At 50.2% G+C, this 27,665-nt stretch overlaps 1 protein-coding gene across 2 annotated transcripts in view; it reads right to left on the bottom strand.

Moving 5' to 3' along the window:
- Positions 1-21,155, bottom strand: part of TMCC2 (transmembrane and coiled-coil domain family 2) — a 63,133-nt gene extending 41,978 nt beyond the window's left edge. For both annotated transcript variants that reach the window (XM_006273874.4, XM_019477326.2), the window contains exons 1-2: positions 20,756-21,155; positions 5,871-6,377 (exon numbers count right to left, since the gene is read on the bottom strand). In XM_006273874.4, the coding sequence (XP_006273936.3) occupies positions 5,871-6,377; positions 20,756-20,938 (690 nt within the window). In that variant the 5' untranslated portion in view covers positions 20,939-21,155. The remainder of the gene's footprint in view (positions 1-5,870; positions 6,378-20,755) is intronic.
- Positions 21,156-27,665: the final 6,510 nt, after the last annotated feature.

The raw sequence follows: 27,665 nt of genomic DNA, 5'->3' as shown, positions 1-27,665 counted from the left end.
TTCCCTGAGGCTTGTGCATGCTCTATTGCTGCTTATAAGACAAGGACAGCAGGACAAGGACAGGGCAGAGTGCAAACAGCTCCTGCTGAGCACTTCCCCAGGACACATGCAGCCCATTACTCCACCCCCACCTACCCCCGGTTCTGCCAATGCACCTTTATCCTCCTGACTTACAGCTCCCATTACTCAAGCCCTGCACTCACAAAGCAGCTCACCTCGGGCTTGCTGCCTTCTCCAGCTCTACCAAAGCAGCTCAACCCAGGTGCCTCTGTCACCCCATCACCTTCCAGCCCTGCCCACCATGATCTCCCTCCACTCAAGTCTGCAAAGACCCCCACATTCCCAAGCCTGGGAACCCTGCACAGCTCTGCAAGTCCACCTCAGCCCTAGCAGACAGTCCTACTTGACCACTATGACGTGCAAAACCAGAAGCACTAGGAACACCCACAAGGTGCCCCAGGTAAAAAGGCAGGGCGTTGAAGGCACTGGCAATACCTTGCCCATGCAATAGCAGGGAAGTAATTGGCTCTTCCTGAGGACAACTGACAAACCATCACATTTTTGCAATGTTCCTGTGAGTCTTGAACTATCAGGTCTTCCCCTTAAAGCACCAGCGCCTGGGGTACTTGTGGCTCCTGAGAATCTCAATTCTTGTTTCATGCAAATAGCCCGGTTTCAGTCCTCAGGGCTGCAGAGGAAAGTTTAAAAAAAATCAGGAATCCCAAAGTCTTAAGGCCCAGAAGGCAAAGAAAAAGAACCCCAAACATGTGATTTTTAAGCCAACCATCTCATTTTTGAGGGCTGGGGCATCAAGGGAGTCAGCAGCGCTGCTGGGAGAGTGCGCGGCCTTTTGGGCACGAGCACGAGCACGAGGCCCAGGGTTCAGCAAAGATCACCAAAGCCATTTCACCCGAGCCCCTCGATCAGCTCTGAACTGAGGCTCCCTGTAGCGAAAGCCCAGGGCACCGGGCAACAGCTGACAACAGAGTGAACAATAATCTCATCTTCTCCGTCCAGTCGTCCAGGAGCAACAGAGCTGGAAGCCGCTGCCCCGTAGCAGGCACGTATCATTTACCGCGGCAGCCGCACTTTGTCCTCGGCGCGCCGAACAGTTTCAGAATGAACACGGTTAAATGCTAGAGGGAAATATCATCCTCTCCATTAGCCACATGCAGAGACATTTAAAAATCACTTCGGACAGCACTGATTTGCAGCCGCTTACCCCGTCTGCATATTTTAGCCAGCTGCGTTCACTGCCGATCTGGGCTGAAAAGCCTTCAGGAAAGTTTTCGATCCAGCTGGAGAGCTGGGAAGCCGGAGGCTCAAACTCCTACCCCTGTCAGCTTGATCCTGGCTCCTGCCACAGTTGTAGGCAAGGCACATTAAGCACCCACGAGACTTCGTATCTCCAAGACAGGCACGGGCAGCCTCTGTGCGTAGCATGCAGCCGAACGAGGAGGGGACAGGCAGCATAGTGGCAGGTAGGGCAGGGAGCAGAAAGCAGAGCAGCAGAGTGGGCAGGGGCAAGGGATTGGAGTGGTGCTTGGAGAGGCTGTGGGGTGTCTGTTAAAAAGGCTAGCTTGCACCGTGCAGTGCTAGCCCCCTGCATGGGCATGTGATGGGATCCGTGCGCACTGCTGCTCAGTGCAGGGGGCCCAACTCAGCCCACGCGGTTACCTGCACTCCTGCACAGCCTCTGCTCAGGCAGACCTAGGAGCACAGCACCCTCTTCCTCCCCACTGTCCTTGGTGGGGACCTGGATCGTCATCCCAAAGCAAGGAGGCGCTGGATTGATACATGCAACATGCACCCCACGTAGCAGCTCCCACCTCCCGGTGACGACAAGAAATCATTAACGATACACTAAGAGCTAATAAGCAACACGTTTGTAACTGGCAAGTTCCTTGAGTCAGCAACTGCTGGTACAGGGCTTGGCACAACAGGCCTCGATCCTGATTGGGGTCCCCGGGGCACTGCTGCTCTAATAGTACCAGTAATAGCAACAACAGCTCTCTCTGGGACTCAGGATTTCATGGTTGAAATAATTGGCTGTAAACATGGGTCTTTCTTCTCCCAACCCCCCCAAGCAAGTAAGCAGGCTGATATCCTTGACGTCTTTCCAAGCTTGGACTCCTGGCAAGAGCCGGTTGCTCTCCAGGTCTCCTGCCACAGGCAGACGCAGCTGTTCATTTACAGCGAGGCAGCGGGAAAGCCAAGATTAGAGGCAGGAATTGGGACCTCTGGGGTCTAGCCCGGAGTCTGCGAGGGAGGCGATGTCTGGGAGTCAGAGCAGGGGAACAGGAGGCTTAACACCTTAGGTTGGGAAACAATGTGGTTTAGTGGTTAAAGCAGGGGTCTAGGAGCCAGGACTCCTGGGTCCATTCCAGCTCTGGGAGGGCTGAGTTTGGGGTTTCTGGATCCTGGATGCAATATGGGTTAGTGGTTAAACCAGGGGGCCGTGATACCGGCTGCGTCCCAACTCTGTACTGTCCCGCTGTGTGCCCTCGGACAGACAATGGTTTTTCAGTGCCTCAGTTTCCACATCTGTAAACGGCTACAAAGAGAGTCGCAGAGGTTAGTTAATGTCTACAGAGCTCTGTGTGAGCGCTAAGACCGTGGCTGTGGAGGGGGTACAGCTGCTTTAAAATATTTTTAAGGGTATCCTCCCAGGTCAAAGAAAGGACCCATCCCAGTTATACAGACAACTTAAATCCTGTCCTCAACTGCAAATTCTGCTCGAGTGATCAGATGCCCCAGAGAGGCGGTGAATTTGTCCCCCATCCCTCGTCCCACTCGCACTCCAAGGTCACCCTGACTAACCGCAGACCCATGTATGGCCATGCTGGATCCATTTCTCTGGACAGAAACTTCTTGTAGGTCTTTTGCTGGGACACCGCTCTGTGCTGCTAGCAACGTTAACCTCTCGCTTTGTGGTTCCTCTGTATTATTCTTTGTCTCACACGCAAGAAGAGGCTGAAGCTGAGACCCGGCCTCCATTAAGGCTCAGTGCAGAGAGAGCTGGGTATCGACACGGAGCCGGGTGCTAACACCCAGTGGTTAGACATTGTCCCAATGCAATGTGTGTGCATCTGAAGAGCGGATGGCTGGGAGGGAGCTCAAAAGGGTCGCGCAGCAGGCCAGTGGCAGAGCTAGGACTACAATGCCTGACCCATTACAATGCCCATGCTGCTCCTTGCCTTGGGGCTATGACGGGTTAGTTGTAGCACCTGTTCAAGCACTGTCTTCTGCCACAGGTGTAACATCTACCTGATGGATGGTCTCACAGGCATCTTCCATCAATGGCAGCATGGGAAGTCACTGCATCCTTTCTCTCTGCTCCCCTCCCTGCCACAGCCATCTTATGGGAAGGCTTAAACACAGAACAAACTGCCGTGAATTAGGGAGGGGAGCCAGAAACAAGCCAGGGGGGATATAGAGATGGCTTTACAGTCAAATGCCGTGGCATTGCTCAGGTGAAACAGCCAGCCGGGCTGTTGCTATCTGAGCAGTTTGGGTCCGAGACGCTACTAAAGACCTTAGGCAGGATTTACCCAGCTCTCTGTACGATCCGTTTCTCCCTCCCCCAAATCCCTTCTCCGGGAATACGTTCAGGCACATTCTTCACCTTCATTTCACCCAGAGACGTGCAGCAGCCACCAAAGCCAGCCTCCTCGCTCAGTGAGGGTGAGCTGCTTAGTTAGCATTAAAATTCATCTCACAGGCTGGGATAATTACCACTGCTTCTCCCTCTGCGTGGCTCTGATGGAAAGGTGTCCTTTCCAAAAGGTGCTTTAGGCTCCTCTACCTGACAGATGGGCCCTGTCACACGTGGCTACTGGGAAGCTGCTGACCGAACCTCTGGGGAGACAGTCGGCTGTGAGGTATGAGCCTGGCATGTAAAGTAGGTGTTCGCTGAACTACTTGCTTTCTCAGCGGAGATTCAAAGTGGGTTTATTCAGCACCACTGTTCTGGGGAAAGGGAGGTGAGCTCTTCTCATGGCACGGGCATGCTCTCCTCTGAGCTCCTGGGGTGTTTGCTGTTGGGCCAAAGGGTAGGATAAAAGTTTACTTCAGATTATTGTCCGGCTCCAAAGAAATCAGTGCCCTTACTGAGATCACTACCAGTTTTGTGATTACGCTAACAAGCCCTATTTCCAACAGACAGAGGCAAGAGTGTCCCTTTGACGTAACTGTTAGCAGCAGATCAGGGACTATTCATCTGGGCATTACTGGTGCAGCCATGACTGGTATGTGCGATCCAGGCTAGTCATCCAGGTGATGGGTCCCTCAGAAACACAGCACGCAGGCCGACTGAACACTAAAGTCTGCTTCTTGGTGTGCATCTGACACAGAAGCTGCTTAAGAGTCAGTAGGCCAAGGCCCCCATCCTGCAAGGTACTGAATGACCTCAATGCTCAGTATTTTCAGTGGGTGTTGAAGGTGCAGAATCAGTCCTTGCATGCTGCCTGGTTTCTCGGAGGAGTTACGCAAAGCCCCAGCTTCATGCTCAAGAGATACAAGTGGCTGGACCAAGCAGCAGGGTGTGTGTTGAAGAGCTCATGGCCATTTCACTCTGCAAATCAACCTACAGACCTTTGACTGTAATTATGCAGCCACCGCCTGTCTCAGTTACATCCTGTGGTCCCATTGACTCCAGCGGGCCAGCGTGGCTGTCGCACAGAGCAGAAGGGTGTCCTGTAACTAAGCACCTTGCCAAACAAGACCACAACTGGCCAGGCCACGTTGCACCAAATGACTGCAAAGGGTTTGGGGGCCGTGAGTTAAAAATAAGCATGGAGACCAATGCTGGTAGTAACAGGAGGAGATACCAGCCGTATGACGGTCCCTTTATGGGCGTGAATACTTATACCCAGGGACTGCGGGATTAAGCAGGTGCCCACAGTCTGACGTGAGTTGAGTGACCACTATGTGAGCTATGAGAAACGGCTGGGTATGGCACGTAAAGCCTGCTGGATAAGGTGTCAACCCAGGCAGGCTTCTGCGGACAAACAGTAACCAGTGAAGAAGTGTGAGCCTGTGTGTGGGGCGGAGAATCACATTTCCTCAGAGCCCAAACATTTCACTTCCCCTTGATGTCCTCAGTGTGACTCAAGGGATGGTGCATTTGCAGCCCTGGCCCCTCTGCCTCCTTCCTCAACTCTCTCCAAATATCCCTCTGTGCTGAGTCTGGCCTGACTGACAGCCATAGGAGATGACCAAACTCCTCCCAGGAGTCACCTTGCTTTGCGGGAAAACCATCTGCCCCACAAAGGGCTTTCCAAAACAGCAGCCCCATGGGAGAGAGCAAAGACTAACCCAACCCATGCAGAGCATCCTTGCATGTGCTTAGGGATGGGCTGCCTCAAAGGGAACGCTGGTGCTCCCCAAAAAGCAAGCAGTGGAACAGGATGAGCCCTTTTTGTGGCTGCAGCATACGACTCCCTGAGTCCTTAATTATCATGCTCCTGCTGGGCCCTGTAGACTGGCATCTACTCCTTCCACGGCTCACTTCCCAAGCAAGGAGCAACTCCACCTTGAAGATTGGACCTCTTAAGTGTCCAGACTGCAGCCAGAGGGGTTACATCTAGGGAGACAGTGCCAGTAACAGCCATCTGGCAAAATCTCATGTCCTAACATGAGCACCAAACTTTGCCCTAAAGCAGCCACCTTGGCAATGTGCCTGGAGCCTGAGAGATGCACCTCATATACCTGAAATGGGGCAGGCTGCTCCTCCCCATCTTTGAAACAGAGATGCTGCCCCCATATGAAAGCTGAGGCCATTGGATTGTGGAAATTAGGCCCCACTGGATCCTGCACAATGAGCCAGCTTGGGGCACCCAGCCTCACGTCCCTTCACGGTTCAGCCTTACCTTGTCAGCAAGGCACTCCGACTCCTCCGCAAGGAGGTACACGGCTCCGCTCTCGGCCAGAAGGATGGCAGTGTCCGTGGTGGAGGAGGACCTCGGCCGGCCCTGGTGCTGATGCAGTATGGCGGTGAGGCTACTGTCCTGCGGAGCCTTCCGGAGGAGATGGGGGCTGCCTTTCTGGGGGTCCAAGGAGCTGCTTTTGGTCCGGCGGCTGCCGCTGTGCAAGCTGGTCCCTCTCTTGATGGACGGGCGGGAGCGGATCTGCTGCAGCACCCTGTTGAAGGCAGTGGGGCGCACAGGGAGGTCATGCAGGGACATGGCGTAGGAGACCCGGTGCATCTCCGGGGAGCGTTCTTTCTCGTCAGGGGAGTCGTGGTCAGACATCCCGTAGTGCAGCGGCAGCGAGTCCTGGGAGTTCTGGTGCTCCCGCTCCCGGGACCTCCGGCGGCTGTGGAAAAGGTGCTTCAAGCCATGGCCAAACATGGAGCCTTCGGACAGCTGCTGAATTTTCTGAGAGAGAGGAAAGAAAACCAAGGACACAAATCATTAATATTGTACCGTGGACTCCCCAGGCCTAGTCTGAATCAGCGTGTTTATGGCAGTGCCCTAAAAACATCACCTCGTGGCACATCCCTAAGGTGGACGATACATATAATTATACCCAATTTACAGGCAGGGAAACTGAGGCACACAAAGGATAACTGGTTCTCCCTTGGCGGTGTCGTTCATGGCTTCTGCATACACCTAAATCACTTGAGGGAAGACTTCCTGTCATATTCTCTGCAAACTTACTGGCTTTCTGGACAGTCCTGGGGGAAGAGTCTGGTCATGGCACCTTCTTTACCCAAGCCATCTCAAAGGGAGTGTGCTACATGACAAAAGGGGAGAGCGTGAGGGAACAAAAGGAAATGGGAATCGCTTACAAAAGATCCCCAAAGCCCAGGATAAATCCAGAGAGTCTTAGCACCCCCGGAAGGGGTCCTACTCTGACCCCAAGGGTGCAGGGGCAGGATCATGATTTCTTCTGGTCGGGCACCCCTGCATCATGTTGCAGCCTGACTTGCACCCAGAGTGCCAGGGACTGGGTGCAAGGGCGCAACGCTAATAAATCTGACAGCAGGATCCGCGAGTGCCTCCTGCTCTCCTCCTGGAGCCTGGCTGCCACAGACACTGCACAGGCAGAGTCCCTAACTAGCTGCCACGCTTGCTTGCAGATGGCAAGGCACACCGTGCCCTGCTGCAGCCACAGGGATCAGTTATTCACCTTGATAAGGGGACCTGTCCCGTAGCCTGAATTTTTGCCCCACTGCAGAGGAGTCAGCAGCAGTACCCCCAGGTCACGGCAGAGTCGGGACCTCAGACTAGCCCAGAACACACGAGCAAAGCGCACGGGTAACTTCCAACAAGCCCGTGTGGTTTGTGCAACCTGCCCTGCACAATGGCAACCTAAAAAAAGCCAAGCGTTTTCTTTAGCTGGAAACACCATGGTTACTTCTAGCTTTTGAAATGCATCTGCCAACACATTGCAAAGCACCACCTGCTCTGATCATGCTCCAGAAAATACATGGCACCAGTTTTACCCCCAATGTCATTAACACTTCCTTCTGGAACGGCAGAAACAACGATGCGATGAGCCCCCTGGACATTAGATCTCCTCACCCTGCGCACAAATTTCCTCTGAGATGGACTTCAGGTATTTTCCTTGCCAGACACACCAAGATGTTTAGGCCTACAGACTGCTGGGACTCAAGCAGATGGCCAGCTTTTGACATTAGCTGGGTCTCCACTATGGGACCTGAAAAGCTAGTGTCCATCGGGATGATGCATCAACCTTGCCATGCCCTAGATGGACATTAGTAAAGGCAACAGAGAAGAGCCAGCCATGAGATGCAGAGAGTCTGAATGCACCCTTGGTCACTTCAGTTTAAATCCAAAATATCTCCACTGGAGTTAGTTCAATGCTCCTATTTTTACCTAGGTGAGACGAGCATTTAGCTAATCGCCTTCAGCTTCTACATCCACCGCTCCTTTATAGCTTGAGGGCAGAGGCAATGCCTAAAGGTTGCTGCCATTTGATGGCTGCTCAGCAACCTCTGAGAAATGTGTGCAGTTGGTTTCAGTCCAGCTTGGGAGGGATGACCATATCTCACAGCTTATCATTGCAGCTGGCCATGGACTTAATGAAGGAGACCAAATTGTCCTCTCATCCCCAGACCAGCTCCTCCAGATCAGATCTGTGGCTTGTGGTAGAAGACCAGGAGGGAGAACCTGTGCTGCTGTAAACTGTTTGGTCCCTGCTTTGTGGTTCGTTAAAGCACTTTAAAATTCTAGGATTAAAATCCTCCCACCCTGAAGTCCGTGGGAGCGTTACTGCCGACTGTGACGAGGGCAGGATCCTCTCTCAGGGCCGTCGATTCAGCGTCTTTTACCCACGGGAAGGAAACGTGAAGTGGGCTCACAACTCAGGGCTGTTTAGCCACTGCGGTCACTCAAAAAACCCACCACTTTCTGGAAAGACAGCTGTGTTTGCAACACAAATCCTACAGGAGCTTGCAGATGGCTGAAGCCATTCGTGCCGGCCAAAAGAGAATTTCATTTCCCAAAAGAACCACCCTAGCATATGCATTCGCAGAGGTCCTAATTCTCACCTTGCCTCCGATAGCTACAACGAATTAGGGTGATATTTATAGCACTTGGATCCTACGTTGTCAGCCACTAGAACACTATAGGGCAAAAACTTTCATCTTCCTGTTATCCAGGCATAATGAAGATTTATAGCCCTGGGGCTCTACCTGAGAAATATATAACAAATGCACAGAGCTGAGTCTCTGCTTCAGGAAACCGTGATTTAAATTTTATTCTATTTATAAAGTCTCTATGGAAACAGAGGCAGCATTAGATAGATAATAAGTATAAACCCACAGATTTTTACCATCAAGGGTACAATATGGCTCTAGAGTCTTTGTTTGCTCCTTAGAAGTCCCCTGGGAAAAGTAATGACCAGTTCCCACGCTTTTAGAATAACTAAAATAAAACAAAAGGAGGATAGGGAGGTGGGAATAAAAGAAAAGACTTTTTTTTTGCCAGCTGCATCTGCAGCAGTTCGGGTCACGTAATTTTTAGTGGGTTTGAAGCCTAACAATTCAATCCGGTAGAAAACTTCACTTAATAAACGCATCAATAGTAGCACTCCCATTGACTTCAGGAGGGGGGAAGATTTTAATTCTAGAATTTAAAGGGCTCAGAGAACCACAAATCATGCTGTCCATCTCAGATTTTCCTGAAAGATGTGTGCACAGGCCATACAGAAGCAACCACCCTAGGATTTACAGGAAATTTGTATGCAACAAAAAAGGTCATGGGCATTATATTGCATGCATTTGCATGATATTGTTTGACTGGAAGGGTGAAATTCAGCACTAAATATAAGGTGTATAAACCAAAGGGCTTGTCTACACAAAGAACATGGCCTTGTGTATTAGCATCCCATGCAGAAACCTCTCTTCTGGCACTTCACATTTACTCCAAAATGATTAGCGCACTTCTGAAGGGGAGTAATTATTATGAAAGAAAAATCACTTTGACTCCAGAATGGAAAGTCCGCACAAACAGCTGTTCTGGAAGAGCTACCCTGGAAAAGTTCCCGATACCGACAGCCCTAAGCGTGTTGAAAGCATTAAGATCCATACAAACATTTCCATTGCATTAATTCCAACAGAAACCTTTTTAAAAAAATCAAATGGCGATCCCCTCCAGCACCACGTACAAACCCAAGTCAGCCCTGCAGAGCAGGAGGTGCCTGTTTGAATATGTCAACACTTGTATAGCACAGCATCTGCCAGAGAGAACTGGTTCTCCTGAGAGCCTACGCAACTCTGATTTAGTGCCTCTATAAGGTACAGCTTGACCCCGATATCCTCACCTGAAATGCCTGAAGGTGTTTTAACCCATACTAATAGCCCAGAGTTGAATCTTACACTTATAAATTCCAAGGCAGGCAAAACACAAACATTTGATCCGGAAGACAAAAAGTTTAATCATTTGTGTAGCCTCTCTATACAGCAGTTCAGTCATATCATGTCAACGCTAATTGGCACCTCTTTCAAGTTTAGAAAAAAATCCAAGCATAGGCACAATCCAAAGCGAATTTGCCTGGAGATGACCTCAAAGAACAAGTAGGGTGGATACGTGCCTTTACAGACTGAATAAAATCTACGGCCGCATCCCCATGAGCAAGGGTGTCCAGTTGCTGCGGGGAAAAAAGCAGCGGCACAAATTCATGCCGCTGCTCTTTGCCCTGGCGTACACCCCTGTGCGTGGGTTTAGCACGGGGAAAAATGCTCCGGTGGGGTAAAGGAGGCTGGGGCCAGCATCTGGGCTGGTCCCAGCAGCCTTAACTGGGATCCTGGGGGCCTCCCAGGGCTCCAGCGGTAGCTATCCTAGCTCATGGAGCCTGGCTGGCAGCTGGAGCATGACTCTGGCCATCCATGGCTCTGGTTTTGGATGGTGCACGCTGCTGCCATGTGCACCGCTCTATTTTTTCCCCCCATGTACTGCTTTTTGATACTAGGATTTCCCAGTATCTAAATCTGTGCAAATATGCAGTGTGGAGAACCAAATCACGTGCATGGGGTGCCTTTTGCGGCACCTCAAAAGCCTTGGACGTGCTGCAAAACTCAAGCGCGTGCTCGTGTGGACGCGGCCTGTCTATTTATACAAAAGGTGCCTTTGACTAGTCTGCAAGCATGACCCAGGAAGAGAGGACTAGAAAAGTTAATAAATAGCAATAGAAAAAAAATACAGCTTTAATAATCTAAACAGCTACTCATAAAATAAGTAAGCATTTAAATATCTCTGTTGGCTTTTAAATATCTGCGAGGTCAAACCTAGAGCAGTTATTCAGTTCTGACTCAGTTCTCATTCAGGCAAAGTTTCTCCTGGTTTCCAACGAGAGTTTTTCCCAAGTAAGAACTTGGGGCTTTGGCCCCGCGTTTTTCAATCTGTCAGGGAGAGAAACGAACAAAGGAAAGCTGTTTACTAGAGTCTCGTTCAGCAGCAGGTTGGGAACTGGTTGGTGTTCAGATGTCAGAAAAAAACAGCAATGTCTTCCAAATATCTAGTTGGAAACAGGGAACAAATCCAAGTTGGGTTTTTTTCTTCAAAAAAAACAAAACAAAAACCGAGAGAATGAAATGAAAAAAGGTCTAAAAACCTCAAGCGGGCTTTGAAAGTCTCAGCCATGTATGTTTATAAATGATGGTGAATTTGCAGTTACAGTCGCATGAAAGAATTAACGTTTGGAGGCCATCGGGGTGAAGTTTGATACGGTTTGTTAAGAGGAATCTCGTCCAAAATGTCTGTGCGCCAGCTCCAAAAAACGCATGGCGATCTGTTTAGTTTTTAAAAAATGATCACTGTTTCAAGAAGTGACTAGTACACAAATCACCACGATGGATCTTTAAGGCTTTAAAATCTACCGAATATGTTGCTCTCTCAATACAAATGGCCAGGCTCATCTCAGATACGTGGGTCTGATACCATTGACCTCTAAGGAGCTACCTTGGTTTGTACCAGTTTGTGTAAAAGGAGAAAATCAAATGTGAACTGGTGCTAACTTTGGAAAGGGGAGTCAAAGGCTTTGTTTGAACACAGTTCTGAACTGAACAGTTTTTGGTTCTTTTTCTTACCTTCCTAAATTATTTACACATTGAGGAAGCTAATTGTGACAGCGCAATCAAACACTGATGCACACACAGGGAGATTCACAGTCAGAAAGTGGCGCCTAAAAGTTAAGGTACATTATCAGCCATTACCTTTGTGTGTCCTTTTCTCCTAGAATTGGTCAAAACACTGAGATGCAACTTTTCACAGGGTAAAAAGTTGCCTTTTGTCAAATCAGAAATCTTTGGCAGGAGCAGACTGGTTTTCATGGGAATTTTATCTGGAAGATTTCTTGGCTCAGGTTCCCGATGAAATTTCCAGGCAGAGAGAGGTGGTTAGGGCCCTCGCATCGGGTGTGAGAGAACCAGATCCACCCATGGTTTTCCACACCCCAGAGGGGAGCCCTAAGTAACTACTGGTTTATAAGCCATTCTGGGACAGATTGCACATACTCTCTCTTTTGCCTTTTGTTAAAGGTTTTTGACTCAGACGCAGCATCTAAACAAAGTTTGCAACCTCAACATTTTTTAGCAAGTAGAATCTGAGTTTTCCAGCCAGTCCCCCTTTGCAAATCCATATGTCCCCCCCGAAGCAGCGGCAGTTTTATGTGCACAAGCAGGGTGCACTGCTAATTGGGACTGGGGGGGTGAAAGGGGGGTTAGCTAGCAACAGCAAGGGAAGGGCAGTAGAAATTCAAGCCAGCCCCACTACATCCTTCAAATGGTCTTTGCATTTCTAGACTTCTCAGCTGGTTTCTACTGGTTTCTGTCATTATTTATTACAACTTCTGTTACTATAGAGCCAAAGAATCCCAGTCCTGGATCGGGACTGCACTGTGCTCGGAGAAACACAGAGCTATGTGACGGTGTCTGACCCAAAAAGCTTGGAGACGAGGCACGGACACAGGTAGAAGAATACAAGGAAAAAAGGAGAAGATATTGGGCAGGATGATGGGCTGTAGCCTCAGCACACCCAAGCCATCTGCTGCCAGGCTCTTCTTAGGCACCTTGGCAAAGGGAGTTTTAAGAAGGGATCTGGAAAAGAACAATGAGTCGGCTTTTTAGATGCGTAATGGGAGCTTCCTCCGGCAGGAGAGAAAGCTCAAAAGTGTTTCAAAACCTAGCAAGCAGAGGATGGAGGCTGGTCATAAGCCAGGGGCAGAAGAATAAGAGAACACAGGAAGGGCAAGGATAATAGATCCAGGGACCTGATCCAACACTTCACTGATCCACTGGGAACCAGAAGGAACCAGGGAGCATTTTCCAAACAGAAACACTGCTATTGCCACGGCTGAGCCTCTGCAAAGCCAGAGCAGGCCCTTTCACCGGCTCCAGGTTCCCGTGAAAAACAGAGATAACAGTGACTGACACATGCGTACAATGTGTGCGAGTGTGTAAAAATATACATAATAAATAGGAGACAACGTGTATCAGGCTAAGTTATAAACTAACAAGGTAAATTATTAATTTTTTTCTAATAGGCATCATAACATCATATAATCTGTTCCAATGTGTTAATAGCTATTGTACATGAATACAATACATAATACAAAACACACATGCACTCACACATCCGCAACTAAACACTACTCTACACATTTCTCCCCCTGGGGAAAGATGCGAGAAGAAACATGAGACAGATATTAGTCACATTACTTAATGCACTTAACGTACTGCTGGAAAGTGCTCAGATACTGCGCTGACGAATGCAGCAGAAGAACCGATACAGAACGGGGTCTTTAGCATCCGTCAGCATGCCTCAACAATCTGTCTCAGCCAGGAGGGCCGGTGCAAATCCTGCTCAAACTCCAGACCCCGAGTGACATTTACAGACTACTGCAAAGCAAATAAGACCTTTGCCACGGCCCCCTCTGCAACCCACGTGCGTTAGAAGAGCAAGTTTTGTGTCATAAGCAATGCAATTAGCACCAACCCACAGGCATTTCACCCACTCTCGTCACCTGCATGACTGCAAAGGCATTAAGAACCGAACTGTTCTTCACTTGGGGGTGAAAGCGAGGCTGGCTTAACTGCTTGAGTGCTGGTGAACTGGCCTGAGTGCAGGGCGAACGTACCTGTGGAGCATTTTCATGGTCCTAGTTAGGTGTTTCACACGCTGGGTGGCTAAAGACTGCTGAATGTACTAAGCCTATCTGGGTTGTTGGTTGTAGCCATGTTGGTCTGAGAACATAGGCAGGCAAGGTTCTTTGGGTAGAGGTGATATCTTTTATTAGACCAGCTAAATAGTTGGGAAAAGTGTTCTTTGCAAGCTTTCAGGCACAAACACCCTTCTTCAGGCATAGGGAGACTGCAGTTCCCCAAGGCGTATCCAGAGCACTGATGCTCTCAGTGGAACGCTGTAACCGGGAAAGGGATAGCTCATAACAGGAGCAAAGGAAATCCCACAGTGCAAGGGACATTTAAAGTGAGCGATAGCAGAGGGCACATAGTAGAAGGGGGATCCACATTTGAAGAGCTCACCAGGTGGATGAAACTCCTCCCGACCCAGGGCTTGTGCATTATCCCATCAAATACCTGCTTGAAGGCTCACGTGGTGGTGCAGAGGTGTTTGGGCTGGTGCTGCAGAGATGACCACGAGCCTACGTGAGGCAGGGTGCGCGGAGGGACAGCAGGGACGTGCCAGACTCATGAAATTATCAGCTGCGTTGTTTGCTTAAACTATTCTCTCCCACCAAGAGGCAAACTCTTCACTGAGAGAGCGCGGGGAGTCAGTCAGTCCAGGCTCTTGTCTGCTGTCCCGAACCCTGCCACCGACTAACTGCAGGACCTCGGGCAAGACGCTTCCGCTTTCCGTGCCTATGTCAAACAGGGGTGATCATTAATAAGCCGCACATACCTCATCAAAGGGTTGGGAGAACTAATCATTAGTGCTTGGGAAACGTTTGGGAACCTCGGCTGAAACACGATAGGGAGGGAAATGATGTTGTTAATATTATAATTATTATTATCAAGTAACCACTTGGTGCTCAGTCTCTGAGTGGGGCGGACTATTCCAGACAGCCAGCTGGCACCTCTGCATTTTCCGAGCGGCGGCTGCGGGTGGGTAGGTAACATCAGCCAGACTCCTGCAGCCCCGTCTCCAGGCAGCACTTTGCAGGTGTGTGTGAAACAGGGAGGGGGAGTAGGAGGGATCAGTGCCAGGAGATGAAGATAAACGGCTCATCGGGGAGATGGCAAATCAGGCCGTGCCAGTGACCGAGCCACTGCTGCCGACAGATTTGGGTAACTGCAGGAGACTCAGCTTACCTTGAGGCTGTCCTTTTAAAACCAAATGCATATAAATTGTTGAGGGAATACATGCAAGTACACCCCGGGCTCACAGCATGGGGGGTTATGGTCTTTGTGAGAGAGGAAAGATGTGTCCTGGGGGGCAAGGAAATCCAACATGGGTCTTCAAAGGTTTCGCAGGAAGGGGAATTAGAAGTGGTGGGGAAAAGCAGACTTACAGTGGTCTCTTGCATCCAAAAGAGCATGCCCACATCAGTACGGAAAAACAGAGCAAAACCTGGGCAAGAGGCCCAGGACTCGGCTCCAGAAAAGCTTTTCCTGAGCGGAAACTAAGTTAAGACTGAGTCTAGCCGTCAGGGTTTGGTTCCACAGACCCAACACACACTGGAGCCATCGGGGTGTTTCCATTCACTTTGCTGGGACTCTGAATCACTCTGCAAGTGTCCCTGAAGGCCCTGATGCTACTCGGGGATTGCAGCGTTTTCTCCATCCCAGCCTGCCAAGGCCACGTCAAGTTGCCACATCAGCACTAGCCCACAGCGCAACCAACTGAGCCCCGCTGACCCCTTGGCTTGCCCATGGAGGGAAGAGTTGGGCAAAGAGACAGGCCTTGCACCCTGCCCTGATGGAAAGAAACTCAGTCTGACCAAAGAGAGGGAAGTAAGTCCCTGAGCCCAAGATACTCTAGGGCCAACCTGACACATCCGCGGGCTGCCAGCTCCAAGCCCATTCTGCTACGGGGAGGGGTGCTGAGCACAAGCCAGCTCCCCTGGCGCTTCACTCCCCTACACTTCAGGGTGGGAACCAAGAGAAGACATCTAGCTGCTTTCCACTAGCGGGCGCCACGGATACTGCGCAAAGAGAAAAGTGGCACTCAGGATGCTAAGCTGATCGTGATTTAAAAAGAAGGGAGAAGCAGAGACCAGACTGCCGAGATCATGACGGTGTTTGCTCCAAGCTGTGGCTGGTTTCAACATCCTTCCTCTCACTTCTGCAGCCATCAAAGTGCCCAATTATGAAAAAAAAAGAGCAGATGAAGATGCTCAGATCAGAGAAGGATGCAATCTAAGCATCCAGTGCCCTCATGGCATCACCGCCACAAGATTTCCAGCCTGCTGCCTCCGAGAGTCGAAGCCCAGGGCCAAGGATGCTTTCTTGTGCGGTGCTTTGCATGGATTCAGTCACGCTGCTGCAGCACTCAAAAATATCTGCCACCCAACATATTTATAAGCAGACTTATGTGTCACGCATCTGCTCTGCTCCTTGCCAGGACATTTGTGTGTGTGATGGAAAGCTTGCTCATATCGAAGAAGCTGGAGTTACACTTGTAAAAGAAAAGCTGTCGTGCATTTGTCAGCAAGGGGGACTGGCTGGTTTTGAGCGAACATAAAGACGACAATGGAGTCCTCTGTTCCCAAGTTGCCAGCCTGAATCCAACCTCGGTGGGCACTGAGCAACAGTTGACATCTGATATCTGTTCGGTGCTCACTGGGGGATTCCACGGTGGTTTTTGATCTGTTGGTGTTCGCAGGACAGAGCCACCGTAACCAGTACTGTTAACGGTAGTTGTGTTACAGGGGCAAAGGACTGCATGGTCCACTGACTGCAAACCCCGCTCCAGGCCTTGTAGGCACCTAATCCTGATCAGGTAGAACAGCAAGAAACAGCAGAGTCAGCCTATGTTTTTATCCTCTTCCTTTCTCTTGTCTCGTGCAACTACTCTCTGTGCTTTCCATACCCTCTTTCTGCTTCCCCCTTATTCGATTTTCCTCTGTGGCTTGCCCATCCCAGCCACTCTCTCCTATTTTTTCCCCTATCCCCGCACCCGGTTTCCTCCTCACCCACCACCCGTGCCCCTGCCACGAGGATGCCAAACCAGGCGTGATCCCCTTTTCAGCAGGCAACAGCAAAGCAGTCAGAGCAGCGGAGCAGCTGGGCTATCTGTGCCTTGTGCTAAACCTGTTAACATGTGAGCAGAAAGGGAAGGTGGGCACATCTACACATTCATTAATGTGCAGTCGTTACTGAGCATTTAACTTAATACTTGCTTAATGAAGTACTAAGTAAACGTGCAATAACTAGAGTTACTGTGCAGTAGCGCCGGCGAATGCCTTTTTAGTGACGCTACTGTGCAGTAGCCTAATAATACTGCACAGCAGCGTATTAGCACTGTCTGTGCTGTGATGTGCTACCGTGCAGTGTTATTAGGCTACTGCGCATTAAGCATCTTATGTAGATGCTCCTGGTATCAGTCAAAGAAATCTCCAGGGCTAGATGACCAGCAGGTGCTAATCTCCCACAAATCCCTCCAGCAGCACATGCTGCAATCACTGAAGGCTAATCTGTGTGCTCCTTAGTCTCGGTGCCAAGCAGTTATTCAGGGAAGAACAGCACCGGTAGCCCCCAGGGTTTTGGCATGACAATATTTTACAACACAAGTGTGCACCTCTACAGGAGCATCTTTTATCTGATCACAAACCATTTTGCAAACACACGCTAATTAAACTCAAAAGCATTAATTACATCTCTTAGCACCTCGGCAGATGCTCTAAAATTATCATCTACCTTCTAGCGACAGAGAGATTAGCACAAAATGATCAAGTGACCAGCCTAAGTTTGCACAGCCGGTCAGTGCCAGTGCCGGGAATAGAAGCCCAGGAGTCCTGTGAAAGCTGTGGGAAGCAGTGAGACATTGCTTTGCATGAGCTTTGCCCAGCAAAGGCAGGTTTGATGATTCACTCTACGCTGACAGCAGGCAACAAAGCTCCAAATGAGCTTAACGTCATGAATCTAGAAGCAAATCTGCATTAGGGAGTGAGTTCCCCCACCTGCAAAGACAACGGGACTTAGGCTACTGGTTTCAGTGGGAGATGGATCAGGTCCCATATTAGGAAAGCCTTTGGCTGCTGCCAAGGCTAGAGGTGCAGCCTGATTGTGGCTTCATATAAATTAAAAACCTAACTACCAGTGATATTAATAAAGCATGCTCTGGCCAGGCCAGAAGTGTACCTCCTCCTGGTTTCTTCCTTACACAGCACTGGAAAGCGTGTGCAGCTCTTTATTTTCACATCCATGGCTCCCTTTAATTGTAAGGGACTCCTGCAGACTTGGGTGCTTGATTTAGCCATGGAAGAGAGAAGGCTCCTGCAGCAGTGGTGCCAATGACCCTCACCCTGCCTCTCTCAGGCCGCTCAACTGCAACACGAAGTGGTCATGCAGAGGAGAGGGGGCAGGTCAGACTCCTTGGCTCAGTCATTGGCCACTCTGCTGTGATGACTAAGAAGAGAGGGCACTTGTGCCAGCCATGACAACAAGACTTGTGCAACAGGCACAGAGACTGAGGCCTCCCAAACTCAGGCTATCAGATCTCTTCAGGCAGTGCTCAGCTGTGGATTTAACCCCATGGCAGCATCTTGTAAGTGTCAGAACCCCTTAATGCTCCCCTGAGCAGCTTTTGCCGTCTTAAAAATCTTAACTCTCTAGGTCTAAAACTGATTAGTGATCCCACAGACATGGATCACCTATTCAAACCAAGGGGAGGCAGCTAGGGTGGGCAGTGGAGGAAAATCCCCCCTCTGCAGGGGGCCAGTGCAAGGCCTGTGCAGGACTCGAGTCTCCCTTATTCCCTCAGGATAGGGCCCTCCCTCCCTCTGGGTCCAGCGCTGGCAGGCCTGACAGCGCTCGGAGAGCCCAGAGGAGAGGCAAACGTGCTGCTCAAAGCAGATCGCTGTGGGCTCTGGCCCTCTGTTATGTCCTTAGCGATCCATAGCTTCATACACTGCTGTTTATAGGGTGATGGTGCCAGGTGCAGGTCAGTAATCATAAAGCCTGGAAGAAGTGACAGAGGCAGAGAGCTCCACTCCAGAAGGGAAAAGGAGTCCAATGCAGCAGCAATTTGGATTAAATGACCTCAGAGAGAAGTCAGCTTTCCTAAGGAGCTAACTCCATCAGGAGGCAGTACGCTTTCACTGCACCTCTGCGTGGGGGGCTGGCACCCATCTGCAGATAGAGGTAAAGCGTTCACCTGGAAGTCATAACTCCAGGGCTCCATCCCTGGCTTGCTGTACAACTGTGGCCGTGATATCCATGCTCTCAAGGCCAGATCTGCAGCTGGCACAACCCATAGCTCTGCTGGGTTCACACTAGCTGCAGATGTGGTGTTCTGGACCACAGAGTCCCCTGTCTGTGGCTAATGATGCTTCCTCACCTTTATCCAGCACCTTGCTCCCCAGGAGTGTAAGCTATGAAGACACTATAACAAGTGTTAGAAGATGCATCTGAGCCCGTGTTTAAAATACAGTGCCAGGGAAATGCTCTGCAGTGCCTGACGATTCTGACGAATAGTTGCAGCCAGAAAATTAGCCTCTGGAAAAAGCACAAATCAAGCCCGTCTGTCGCACTGCCATCGTGCTCCACTGTTAACAACTCCCGATCTGCATGGCTGTTTTCAAATCCAAGTGAAACGTAAGCGACCTGCGCTCTACCTGGGACTTCCGAACTTGCCCTTTTGGCTTTCTGCTTCGCAGTGGGCACGTCTACACGAGACGCTAACTGCACAGTAGCCTAACAACACGGTGCAGTAGCGTGCGGGGCAAAACGCATGCTAATACGCTACTGCGCGGTAGTATTAAGGTAGTGCATAGTTAATGTGTGTAAAAACCTGTGCGCCATAGCTACTGCGCAGTAGCGCCAGTTCCTGCACATTGATTTAGTAGCTAGCATCCAAGTACTAAACTGACTGCGCCGTAACTACGGCGCGTTAACGAACGTGTAGACGTACCCAGTGAGTGATAAATAAGAACTCGCGAGCTGCAGCCCCTAACAGCAATGCACGAGGCAAAGTCAAACTCAGCTTTCTTGCACTGCTGCAAAAAGCTTGCTTTTGTCTGTAAAAGGAGGCATGGCCCAAAGGCAGGAAGGGAGAAAAGGCTCATATTCACAGTCACTTTTCTCACTATAACTGCACTGTAATCCTATTAGGGCAGAGGAGTAGTCTTGTTTAGCTCCTTCCTGCTTGCTGCCATGGGTTACTAGAGTTTTCACTTAGCAAGACCTGCTTGGCTCTTCTGCAGAACGCAGGCTCTGCCTCCCTCCCTCGTCCTTTAAGGCAGCTCCATCCGAGCAAAGCTTCTGCTCCAGGTCCAAACGCACAGAACCAGACGCTCATCTCAGTCACTGCAGCAGAGCTCCCTTTAAAGCAATGGAGTTACGCTGCATTTAATCTGGGGTGCAGATATTCTTCCACAAGGACCCTCTTAACAGGAGATTAACATCAGTTTGTAAAGTCCATAATTGCCAGCCCGTTATTCCTAACGCCTCACAAACCGCAGCCTTTTTATTCTTATTACTTACATTACACGAATGCCTAATGGCCCCATCCAGCCCCCAGCCTCCTCATGCCTGTACAAACACACGTGACAGCCAGTCCCTGATTTACTGTACCCAGAGTCTGGTGCTCACAATCATAATACTTAGCTCCTCTCCCGTAGCACGTGCCCCCAGCCTGCAAAGCGCTTTGCCGAAGAGGCAAGTTTCATCCTCCCTATTCTGCAGATGGGAAAAGAGAGGTGCAGGAGAGGGAAGCGGGCGGGCCAAGGTCACCCAACAGCCCACAGGTCTCCTGTGCCCTAGCCCTGTGCTCTGTGGGGTGGGATATCCTCTCTTTTTGGAAAGCCACTGGTGGGGTTTTCCCCAGCACCATTGCTCAGCAAATCTCACTCTCTCTGCAGGTGAGCCCGCGACTGCGGTCCCCTTTTCGTCTTCCGGTCCCCCACGGTTTGCAGCGAGGATGATGGAGAGAGGTGAACCCCTCTGCTTGCATGCATCAGGGCACTGCGGTGCTGAGACAAAACCCTGCCGCAGGCCAGCGAGGCAGAGGACAGGTATCCATCCCCCTGCTCGGACGCCACGTTCCCACGCTTGCAACACCAGGCACGAGGGCAGGGCAGGGTGCGACCCCGGCTGCAGCAGAAGACTCACCTTTAGGTCGGGAGGCTTGCTCCGGGGCAGCGCGTGGGGCACGGGGTTGGGGTTCCCAGTGGCGCCCGCCTCGGCCACCGGAGCCACGGCCCCTTCCCCCGGCCTGCCATCCCCGGGCACCTCTTCGGCCCCAGCGCCGTCCTCCTCGGGCTGCTGCAGCTCGTCCGACTTGCACCTCTTCATGCTGGCGGGGGGTGCAGGGATGTAGGGTGAAGGGATGTAGAGGTCCGGGATGTAGGGAGCAGGGATGCAGGATGCAGGGATGCTCAGTGCCCGCGGGCTGCTCTCACCTGGGGCAGGGGCAGGAGGAGGGCGAGGGCACAGCCCCTGCCCCCGGCCCCCGGCCCTGCGGCATGGGCAGCGCCCGGTGCAGCCCCGCGCGCCGCCCGGCCCGCGCGCAGCCTAGCCCGGCCGGGCGACTGACAGCGCTCCGCGCCAATCCGGGCGGGCGGCCGCGCCGGAGCCCCGGGAGGGGGCGTGTCCCGGGCCCGGCGCAGGTTTGGTTGGCCCGAGCCCCCCCCCGGAGCTGTCAGCGCAGCTGGTGCTGCACGGCCGGGGCGGCCGCAGCCCTGCCCCGCCCCGCCCCGCCCGGGTGCAGCCCCCAGCCGCACGTCTGTCTGCCCTCAAGCGCTGCAACTTGACCCGCTTCAGCCCCTCCAAGCAGTTGTCCAGGGCGTCCTGTCCCAGGAGAGACCCCGGCTGCCCTTGGCCCCTCGTGCCCGCAGGAAGGGATGCTTTCCCCAGGTTGCGGGGGTCTGTGGGGGAAGATGAAGTTGGATATCAAGGAAAACTTTCTGGCTAGGAGGGTGGTAAAACACCGGGATGGGGCACCCCGGGAGGTGGTGGGGTCTCCATCCTCGGAGGTTGAAGACCCAAAGCCTGGCTGGGATGATGCAGCTGGGGCTGGTGCTGCTTTGTGCAGGGGGTGGATGAGATGTGACTCCCCTTCAACCCTATTTTCTGTGATTCACTTTGGCTGGGGTGATGTAGTTGGGGCCGGTCCTACTTGGGACTAGACGTGACCTCCTGAGGTCCCTTCAGCCGCCGTGTCTGTGACTCTCTGAAGGTTTGGCCTGCTCCCCTGCACACGCACGGCCGGAAAAGAGGCAGCGGTTCTCAGCACAGCTGGCCAGCAAGTTGGCACATCTGTGCGGCTCTGCGGCTTGGGGAAGACAACGAAGCCCGTGTCTCCCCAGCGCCGGGAGCAGGGTCCAGGGTTTTGTCCAGCTCATGGAGCGCGACATTGTGGCAACAAAAGCCGTGGCAGGTCCGCGTTGAATAGTGAAAATGGGGCAGCGCTCACACTTTGAACAGCCCGTGGTTCTGCTGCTGAAACTTTGCATCCTTCAGCCGTCATCGGGATGCATCATCGGCCCCGGGGAGGAACGCGGGGTGAGGGAGAGGAGGGAATGAAAGGGACACATGACGATAAAGTAACGCCAGACAGGTCCCTATTCACATGAGTTAGCAGATAGCGTAACTATCTATATTTCACGCTGGCCGCTGAAGGAGTCAGAGTTGAAGCCAATCTCTAACGATGAGAGACCAGGACAAGAGCTCGGCGCAAAGCACTCACCCCTCCGTCCTTGAAGGGCTTTTATACCTTCCTCTGTAGCATCTGGCATGGGCCACTCTCCGAGATAGGATTGCAGGCTGGATGGTTTGTGAGCCTGAGCCAGTGTAATCCCTGCCTCCCTAGTCCATCTCCTACTCATCAAATGACTCGGGAATATAGCATAGTATTTAAGGCCTAGGACTGGGATTTTCCCTGCCAGCGACCTGCCATGTGCCTTGCAGCCTCTCTGAGTAAACAGGGACGACCCCTTATTGACTCTTGACTGATTTTAACTACTAACAACAATTCAGGGTCTCAAAACACAGCCCTATAACATGCTCACGTTTTAAGGCTTGCAGGGAACCTGATTTACTGTATGGAAATGAGAGGGTCTCAGTAGCTCACAGATGTCCTGCTTTATCAGGAACAAAGCAATTAGGAGGGTCCATAAGCATCTCGTCTTGTCTGCAATGGTTTTCTTATTTTTGGTTTGTAACTGAGACCTGTTATTTCTGCACGGAACAGATGTGATCCAGTAGGTGGTCTCAGTCCTTGGACTATTTTTGCAAAGAGTTATTTTTACTATGTCCTGATATAGCTTTATAAGCATATTAGTTTGTCTCCACAAGAGCCAAGGGTTTAGCATGCCTGCATAATTCTTTTTCCAAATACAAAACCCTGTTGAATAAAGGCACCCTGTTGTTTGCGTGAGTACAGGACAGCTTCCTTGGGGGTCAAATCCAATCTTTAGTGACTGGGGCCTACACTTGATGAGTTTATGAGCTTGATCTGTTTATGCAACCAATTTATGTGACGTAGCTGCCCGTGAGAGCAGGGGACAGGATTCAGTGACCCCAAAGGTCCTTTTCAGTCCTAGGTTCTCATTAGATTCAGTTTTGTTTGCTAAATTATCCCCTCACAGGAACAGAGGGCAGTTTTCCTGAATATATATAACCATGTCTGTTGTGTACTTGGGCTAAACTTCTTTTATACTACTTCACCCGAGGGTCACTAACCCTCCAGGATTGCTGTGGGGTCTCCAGGAATTAGATATAAATCTCCAGGAGATGGCAGAGAGTCACTTGAGTGATAAATGGTAGGACATTTATTCCAATAAATATGAAATGTCTAAATCTGATTTATACAGTAGTCCAGTGTTTTTTTTTTTAAATATAATAGTCAGGTGCATTTGCCCTCCTGATGTAATGACTCATTAATGTCTTTACTTCATGTGATGAAATCTCCCAGAATAGAGTCAGAGTTGACAACTGTACTGCACCCTCCTGTAGCATCTTTTCTTTGAGAATGTCCTGGCAAACTTTATCTAGTTGAGCTTCACGACAACCCATTCGAGGTGGGTCTTGGTGTGCCCATTTTACAGAGGGGAAAATAAGGACTCAGAGAAGGGTACTGACTGGCCAGCAGTCATACCCTGATGTCATGGCTGTCTCTGGACTGGGATCCTTCTTCATGGGCGCACTGGTCCTACCACCAAGCATCCCAACACTATTGCACTTGGAGTCTGATCTGTTGAGCATTTGCCATTTCCACTCCCCCCTGCTCAGCACCTCTCAGGGTCAGGCCCTTGGCCAGCACACATGGGAGTGACGACTGACAACACAAGACATTGGTGAAGTCCTCCATGCAGCAAGGCAATGCAAAGCCTGCTGTGAGCACCACTCAAGCCCTCCAAGCATGGCTTAAACTGCACTTACGTAGCAAGCAGCGTCTCTCTGCACGCGGGGAGAACGTCAGCCTCTGTGAACTGTTCCAGCCCCTCTGTACAGCTTGTCTCTAAACAGCACTGCACTATTTCCATACAAATATTCTTAGCAACCGGGCATGTTTTTTTAAGTGAATGCATGGGAAAGGGAAGGATTGTTTGTCTGCTGGGAAAGTTGCTATTTATCAGCCACATTTTCCATTGGACTGGAAATAGCATCTATGGGATTCGTGCCAGTTTGCCCTGGCAGAACTCAAGAAAGATCAGGACGCACCATTTACAATGGGAGCTGAATCATTTTTCTTCTCCACAGGGAAGCACCGGGCAGATCAAGTCAAATGCGCTGATTGATCATAAACGGCCTGACGTCTCTGTGGTTGGTGGCGACGCAGGGAGGTTCTTGCTCTGTGGAGCCGTGGAGCTGGCGCTGCCAGGTTTGCAGGCTTAGGGGATGTCATTTTCAAGCAACCCACTGGAATTTGCTGAAGGCTAATGGTTGGCGAATGGCTGTTTAATGGGACACTTGGTAGCTACACATAATATTGATCTGGTCCACAGCCAACTGGTTCAAGAGTACTTGATTTCCCAGGTATACTTTTTCCAGGCAGCTTTGAACTGGTTTAATAGGCTCGTATATCAACCCACTAGGGCACGCTTGTCTGCATCCCCCATTTAGGTCAGGGAATGCAGCTCCTGCCAAGACCACAGGCTGTAGGACCTGCCACGTATCTCTTTCTGCTGGGTGACTTGGTGCCGAGAACGGTGCAGACAAAGCTGGCAAGCACAGGCCAAGAGGACAGGGTGAGTAGAGAGCAACCCTCCCGTGGCTGCTTCCTGAGCTCTAAGAAGCCTCAGTTCTGCCTTGATGTGCAGGTATCATGTCTGCCCCAGCCTCCTGCAAAATAAGCAGGAATGGGGGTGGTCAGGACTGTGCGGGACCATTTGGTTTTACTTTCCGGTGTATCTAGGCTCCTGTCCTGTCATCAGAGATGTGCCAGAGCCTGATCCCGAGAACAAAATACTGTGCGAGGCTCTGGAATGGGAAGGAATGGGTGACCCGCTGGTCAGGGTGTTTCAAACTAGATGGGACAAAGCACTAGAAGAGGTTTTGCAGGAGCAAGGGTGCATCCGTTTCAGGTTTAATAGATGGAAGGGGACTCGGTAATTACGATTTTACGATTCGAGTGCTAGCATCTATATATCATGTGGACAGGTACATCAAATAGATAGACAGCAAGGAAGAAAGCCAGAAAGGCAGGGCAACAGCCTGAAGACTTTATCAGCTACAATGCTGCAAAATGCATTTTAATTTAAAACACATCCGTCAATTATTGCAGGCAGGAGAACTTCCTGTGTATTTTTCTCGGAACAAAATCTACATGCCGTTTGCTTAGTTTTTCTGTCTCTGAAACCTGACCTATTGCTGAGTTTACTGCAGCGGGAGCACAGCACAGCATGCTAATCTGTGCCTCCGACCATAAGCCATTTTAACACCCTCAGCAAACAGAAGCTGTGTCCCTTTTCTGGATACAGCTTTCCCAAATTTTGTTCCTGAACACGGCCAGCTGCGCAATTCAATGCATTAAGGGAGACAAAGGCAGACAAGGTTCCTTGCGTGAATTTGATATCTTTTATTAGACCAACCCAAATAGTTGAAGAATAGTTATTAAGCAAGCTTTCGGGTTCAAAAAGCCTTCAGGGAGACAAGAAATTTGGGGACAGGAAAATGATTGTGTCAACTGAAAAGTCCCATTTAAGCTGATTTTACCACTTGAAGGATAGGAATAGCAAAGAGGACACACCTAAGCAGCCTTCTCTCTACAGGAAATGTTATAACAAGAGTCATCAGCATTATTGCACACAAAATCTAATGTAATGGTGTGGATAATTTTCTCATAAATCATTTCTTTCAGGTCTATGGAGACCATAAAGGCTAGGGGGCAAGGAGGAAGATAAAAAAGAAAATAGTAACAGGCATAAAGAAGTACTGTTTTCATATGGGAATGCTGAGGGACATCCGCTCGGTTATGCAAGTGTAAACCTGGAGTAACACTTTGAAATCGATGGTGTAACTCCAGTTTTACACCAGCGAACTGAGATCAGAGCGTGGCCCTCGTTACAGAGAGCGGCCTTGATCCATCATGTAATCGAGGCAAACACAGTGGGGTTTTTGAAGTGGTTGTAAGATGGTGTCCTCAGGACAACGATGTGCTTTGTCACGAGGCACATGTCTGGGTGCAGGGGTCCGTGTCTTGGGACATTTTGTGATGGCTTCAGGAAAGGATCTGCCAAGGTGCCGCTGGGATGCAGAGAAAACAGGATTCTGGTATCAAAAGGGTCAGTTTCTTTGGCTTTTCCACATCATGAAAGCTCAAAGGGACTCATTTATGTTGAAGAAGGACCCGTTTTTTTCCACTTCAGGCCCTCCTTCCCATTCCCAGCACTGAGTGCAACATTTTGCGGGCTTATAAAAAAAAAGTGTGCTAGCACCTCTCATCAGAAACCACTCATTTCCCTGCCCTGGGCTCTCATGTTTCTATTTTGAGTGAGACACAAATGAGGATGTGGAAATCTCAGCTTGCATTAAGAATACGTTTCTAGCCCTCATCATTGCAGAGACAAACTTGAAATTATTGCCGACAAGCACCAAAAGGCTCAGATACCAGAAGGCCAATAAAAGCCCTCCGTGTTGATGATATTTATAAAGACTCCTGATTTATACGCCAGTCTGATGATTTGGGAGAGCCTGAGTCGTGATTTTTGAATAATTGCAGGTGGCAAGATGACTTCATACTCCAAAGGGCTTTGAACTACTTCTAGCCCCACTCGGTACCACTGACACAGCTGCGTGAATTCTTGCTTCTCCATATTACTACCTGTAAACCTAGCGCATCATTTTATTCGTGAACCACTTGTGAGTGGGCCTCAGCCTCAGTGAATACATTTATTCATGGTATTCTCGGAATAGTTTGGATATACAATTTCCAGCACGCGGGTTGTCTGCCAGCAGTTCCCTTCAGTTATTCCCTCCCTGTGATGGATGTGACTGGGAGCCTGAGTCACGTGGTACTGCTTCTGCTCCTTAATTGGATGAGTCTTTTTAGTCAGGGCAGTAATAACTAAATAGTAAAACATACACTTTCCACTAATCATTTTTATTCACATCTGTGAAACATCTGGAATGTTGCAAACATTATCACGAGCCCATCAATAGATGAATCAAAGAACATTTGAATCCAGAAATATAGGAGAGGAAAGATGAAACCTTTATTCTTTAGTGTACTTTCCCGATACTAAGAGATGTCTAACCACATGACAGAAGGAGCTCAGAAAAAGAAAAGGAAAGAAACCCCCCCCAAAAAACAAGTGCCTCAAGCACTGCTGGGTTTATAAGCAGCATTGGGTAACATGATTCTGTGACCATGGAATCAGATTAGCAGAAAAGGAAGACAACGCAGAAATACATCAAAAAAAGCAGTGCAAACTGTGCCTCGCAAAGTAGAAACCTTGTGGGAACTGGCATATCCCCACTGAGAGATGTGATGCAAATAACTGCTGATTGCTCTGGCCATTGATGATCGTTTTCATTCTAAAATGCTATTTTTAAAACGGTTGTCAAGACTAAACTGCCA

This window comes from Alligator mississippiensis, chromosome 14 (genome assembly GCF_030867095.1).
Source record: "Alligator mississippiensis isolate rAllMis1 chromosome 14, rAllMis1, whole genome shotgun sequence".
Lineage (NCBI taxonomy): Eukaryota > Metazoa > Chordata > Crocodylia > Alligatoridae > Alligator > Alligator mississippiensis.
The sequence above is the reverse complement of the archived record's forward strand: the minus strand, read 5'-3'. Positions and strand labels throughout refer to the sequence as shown.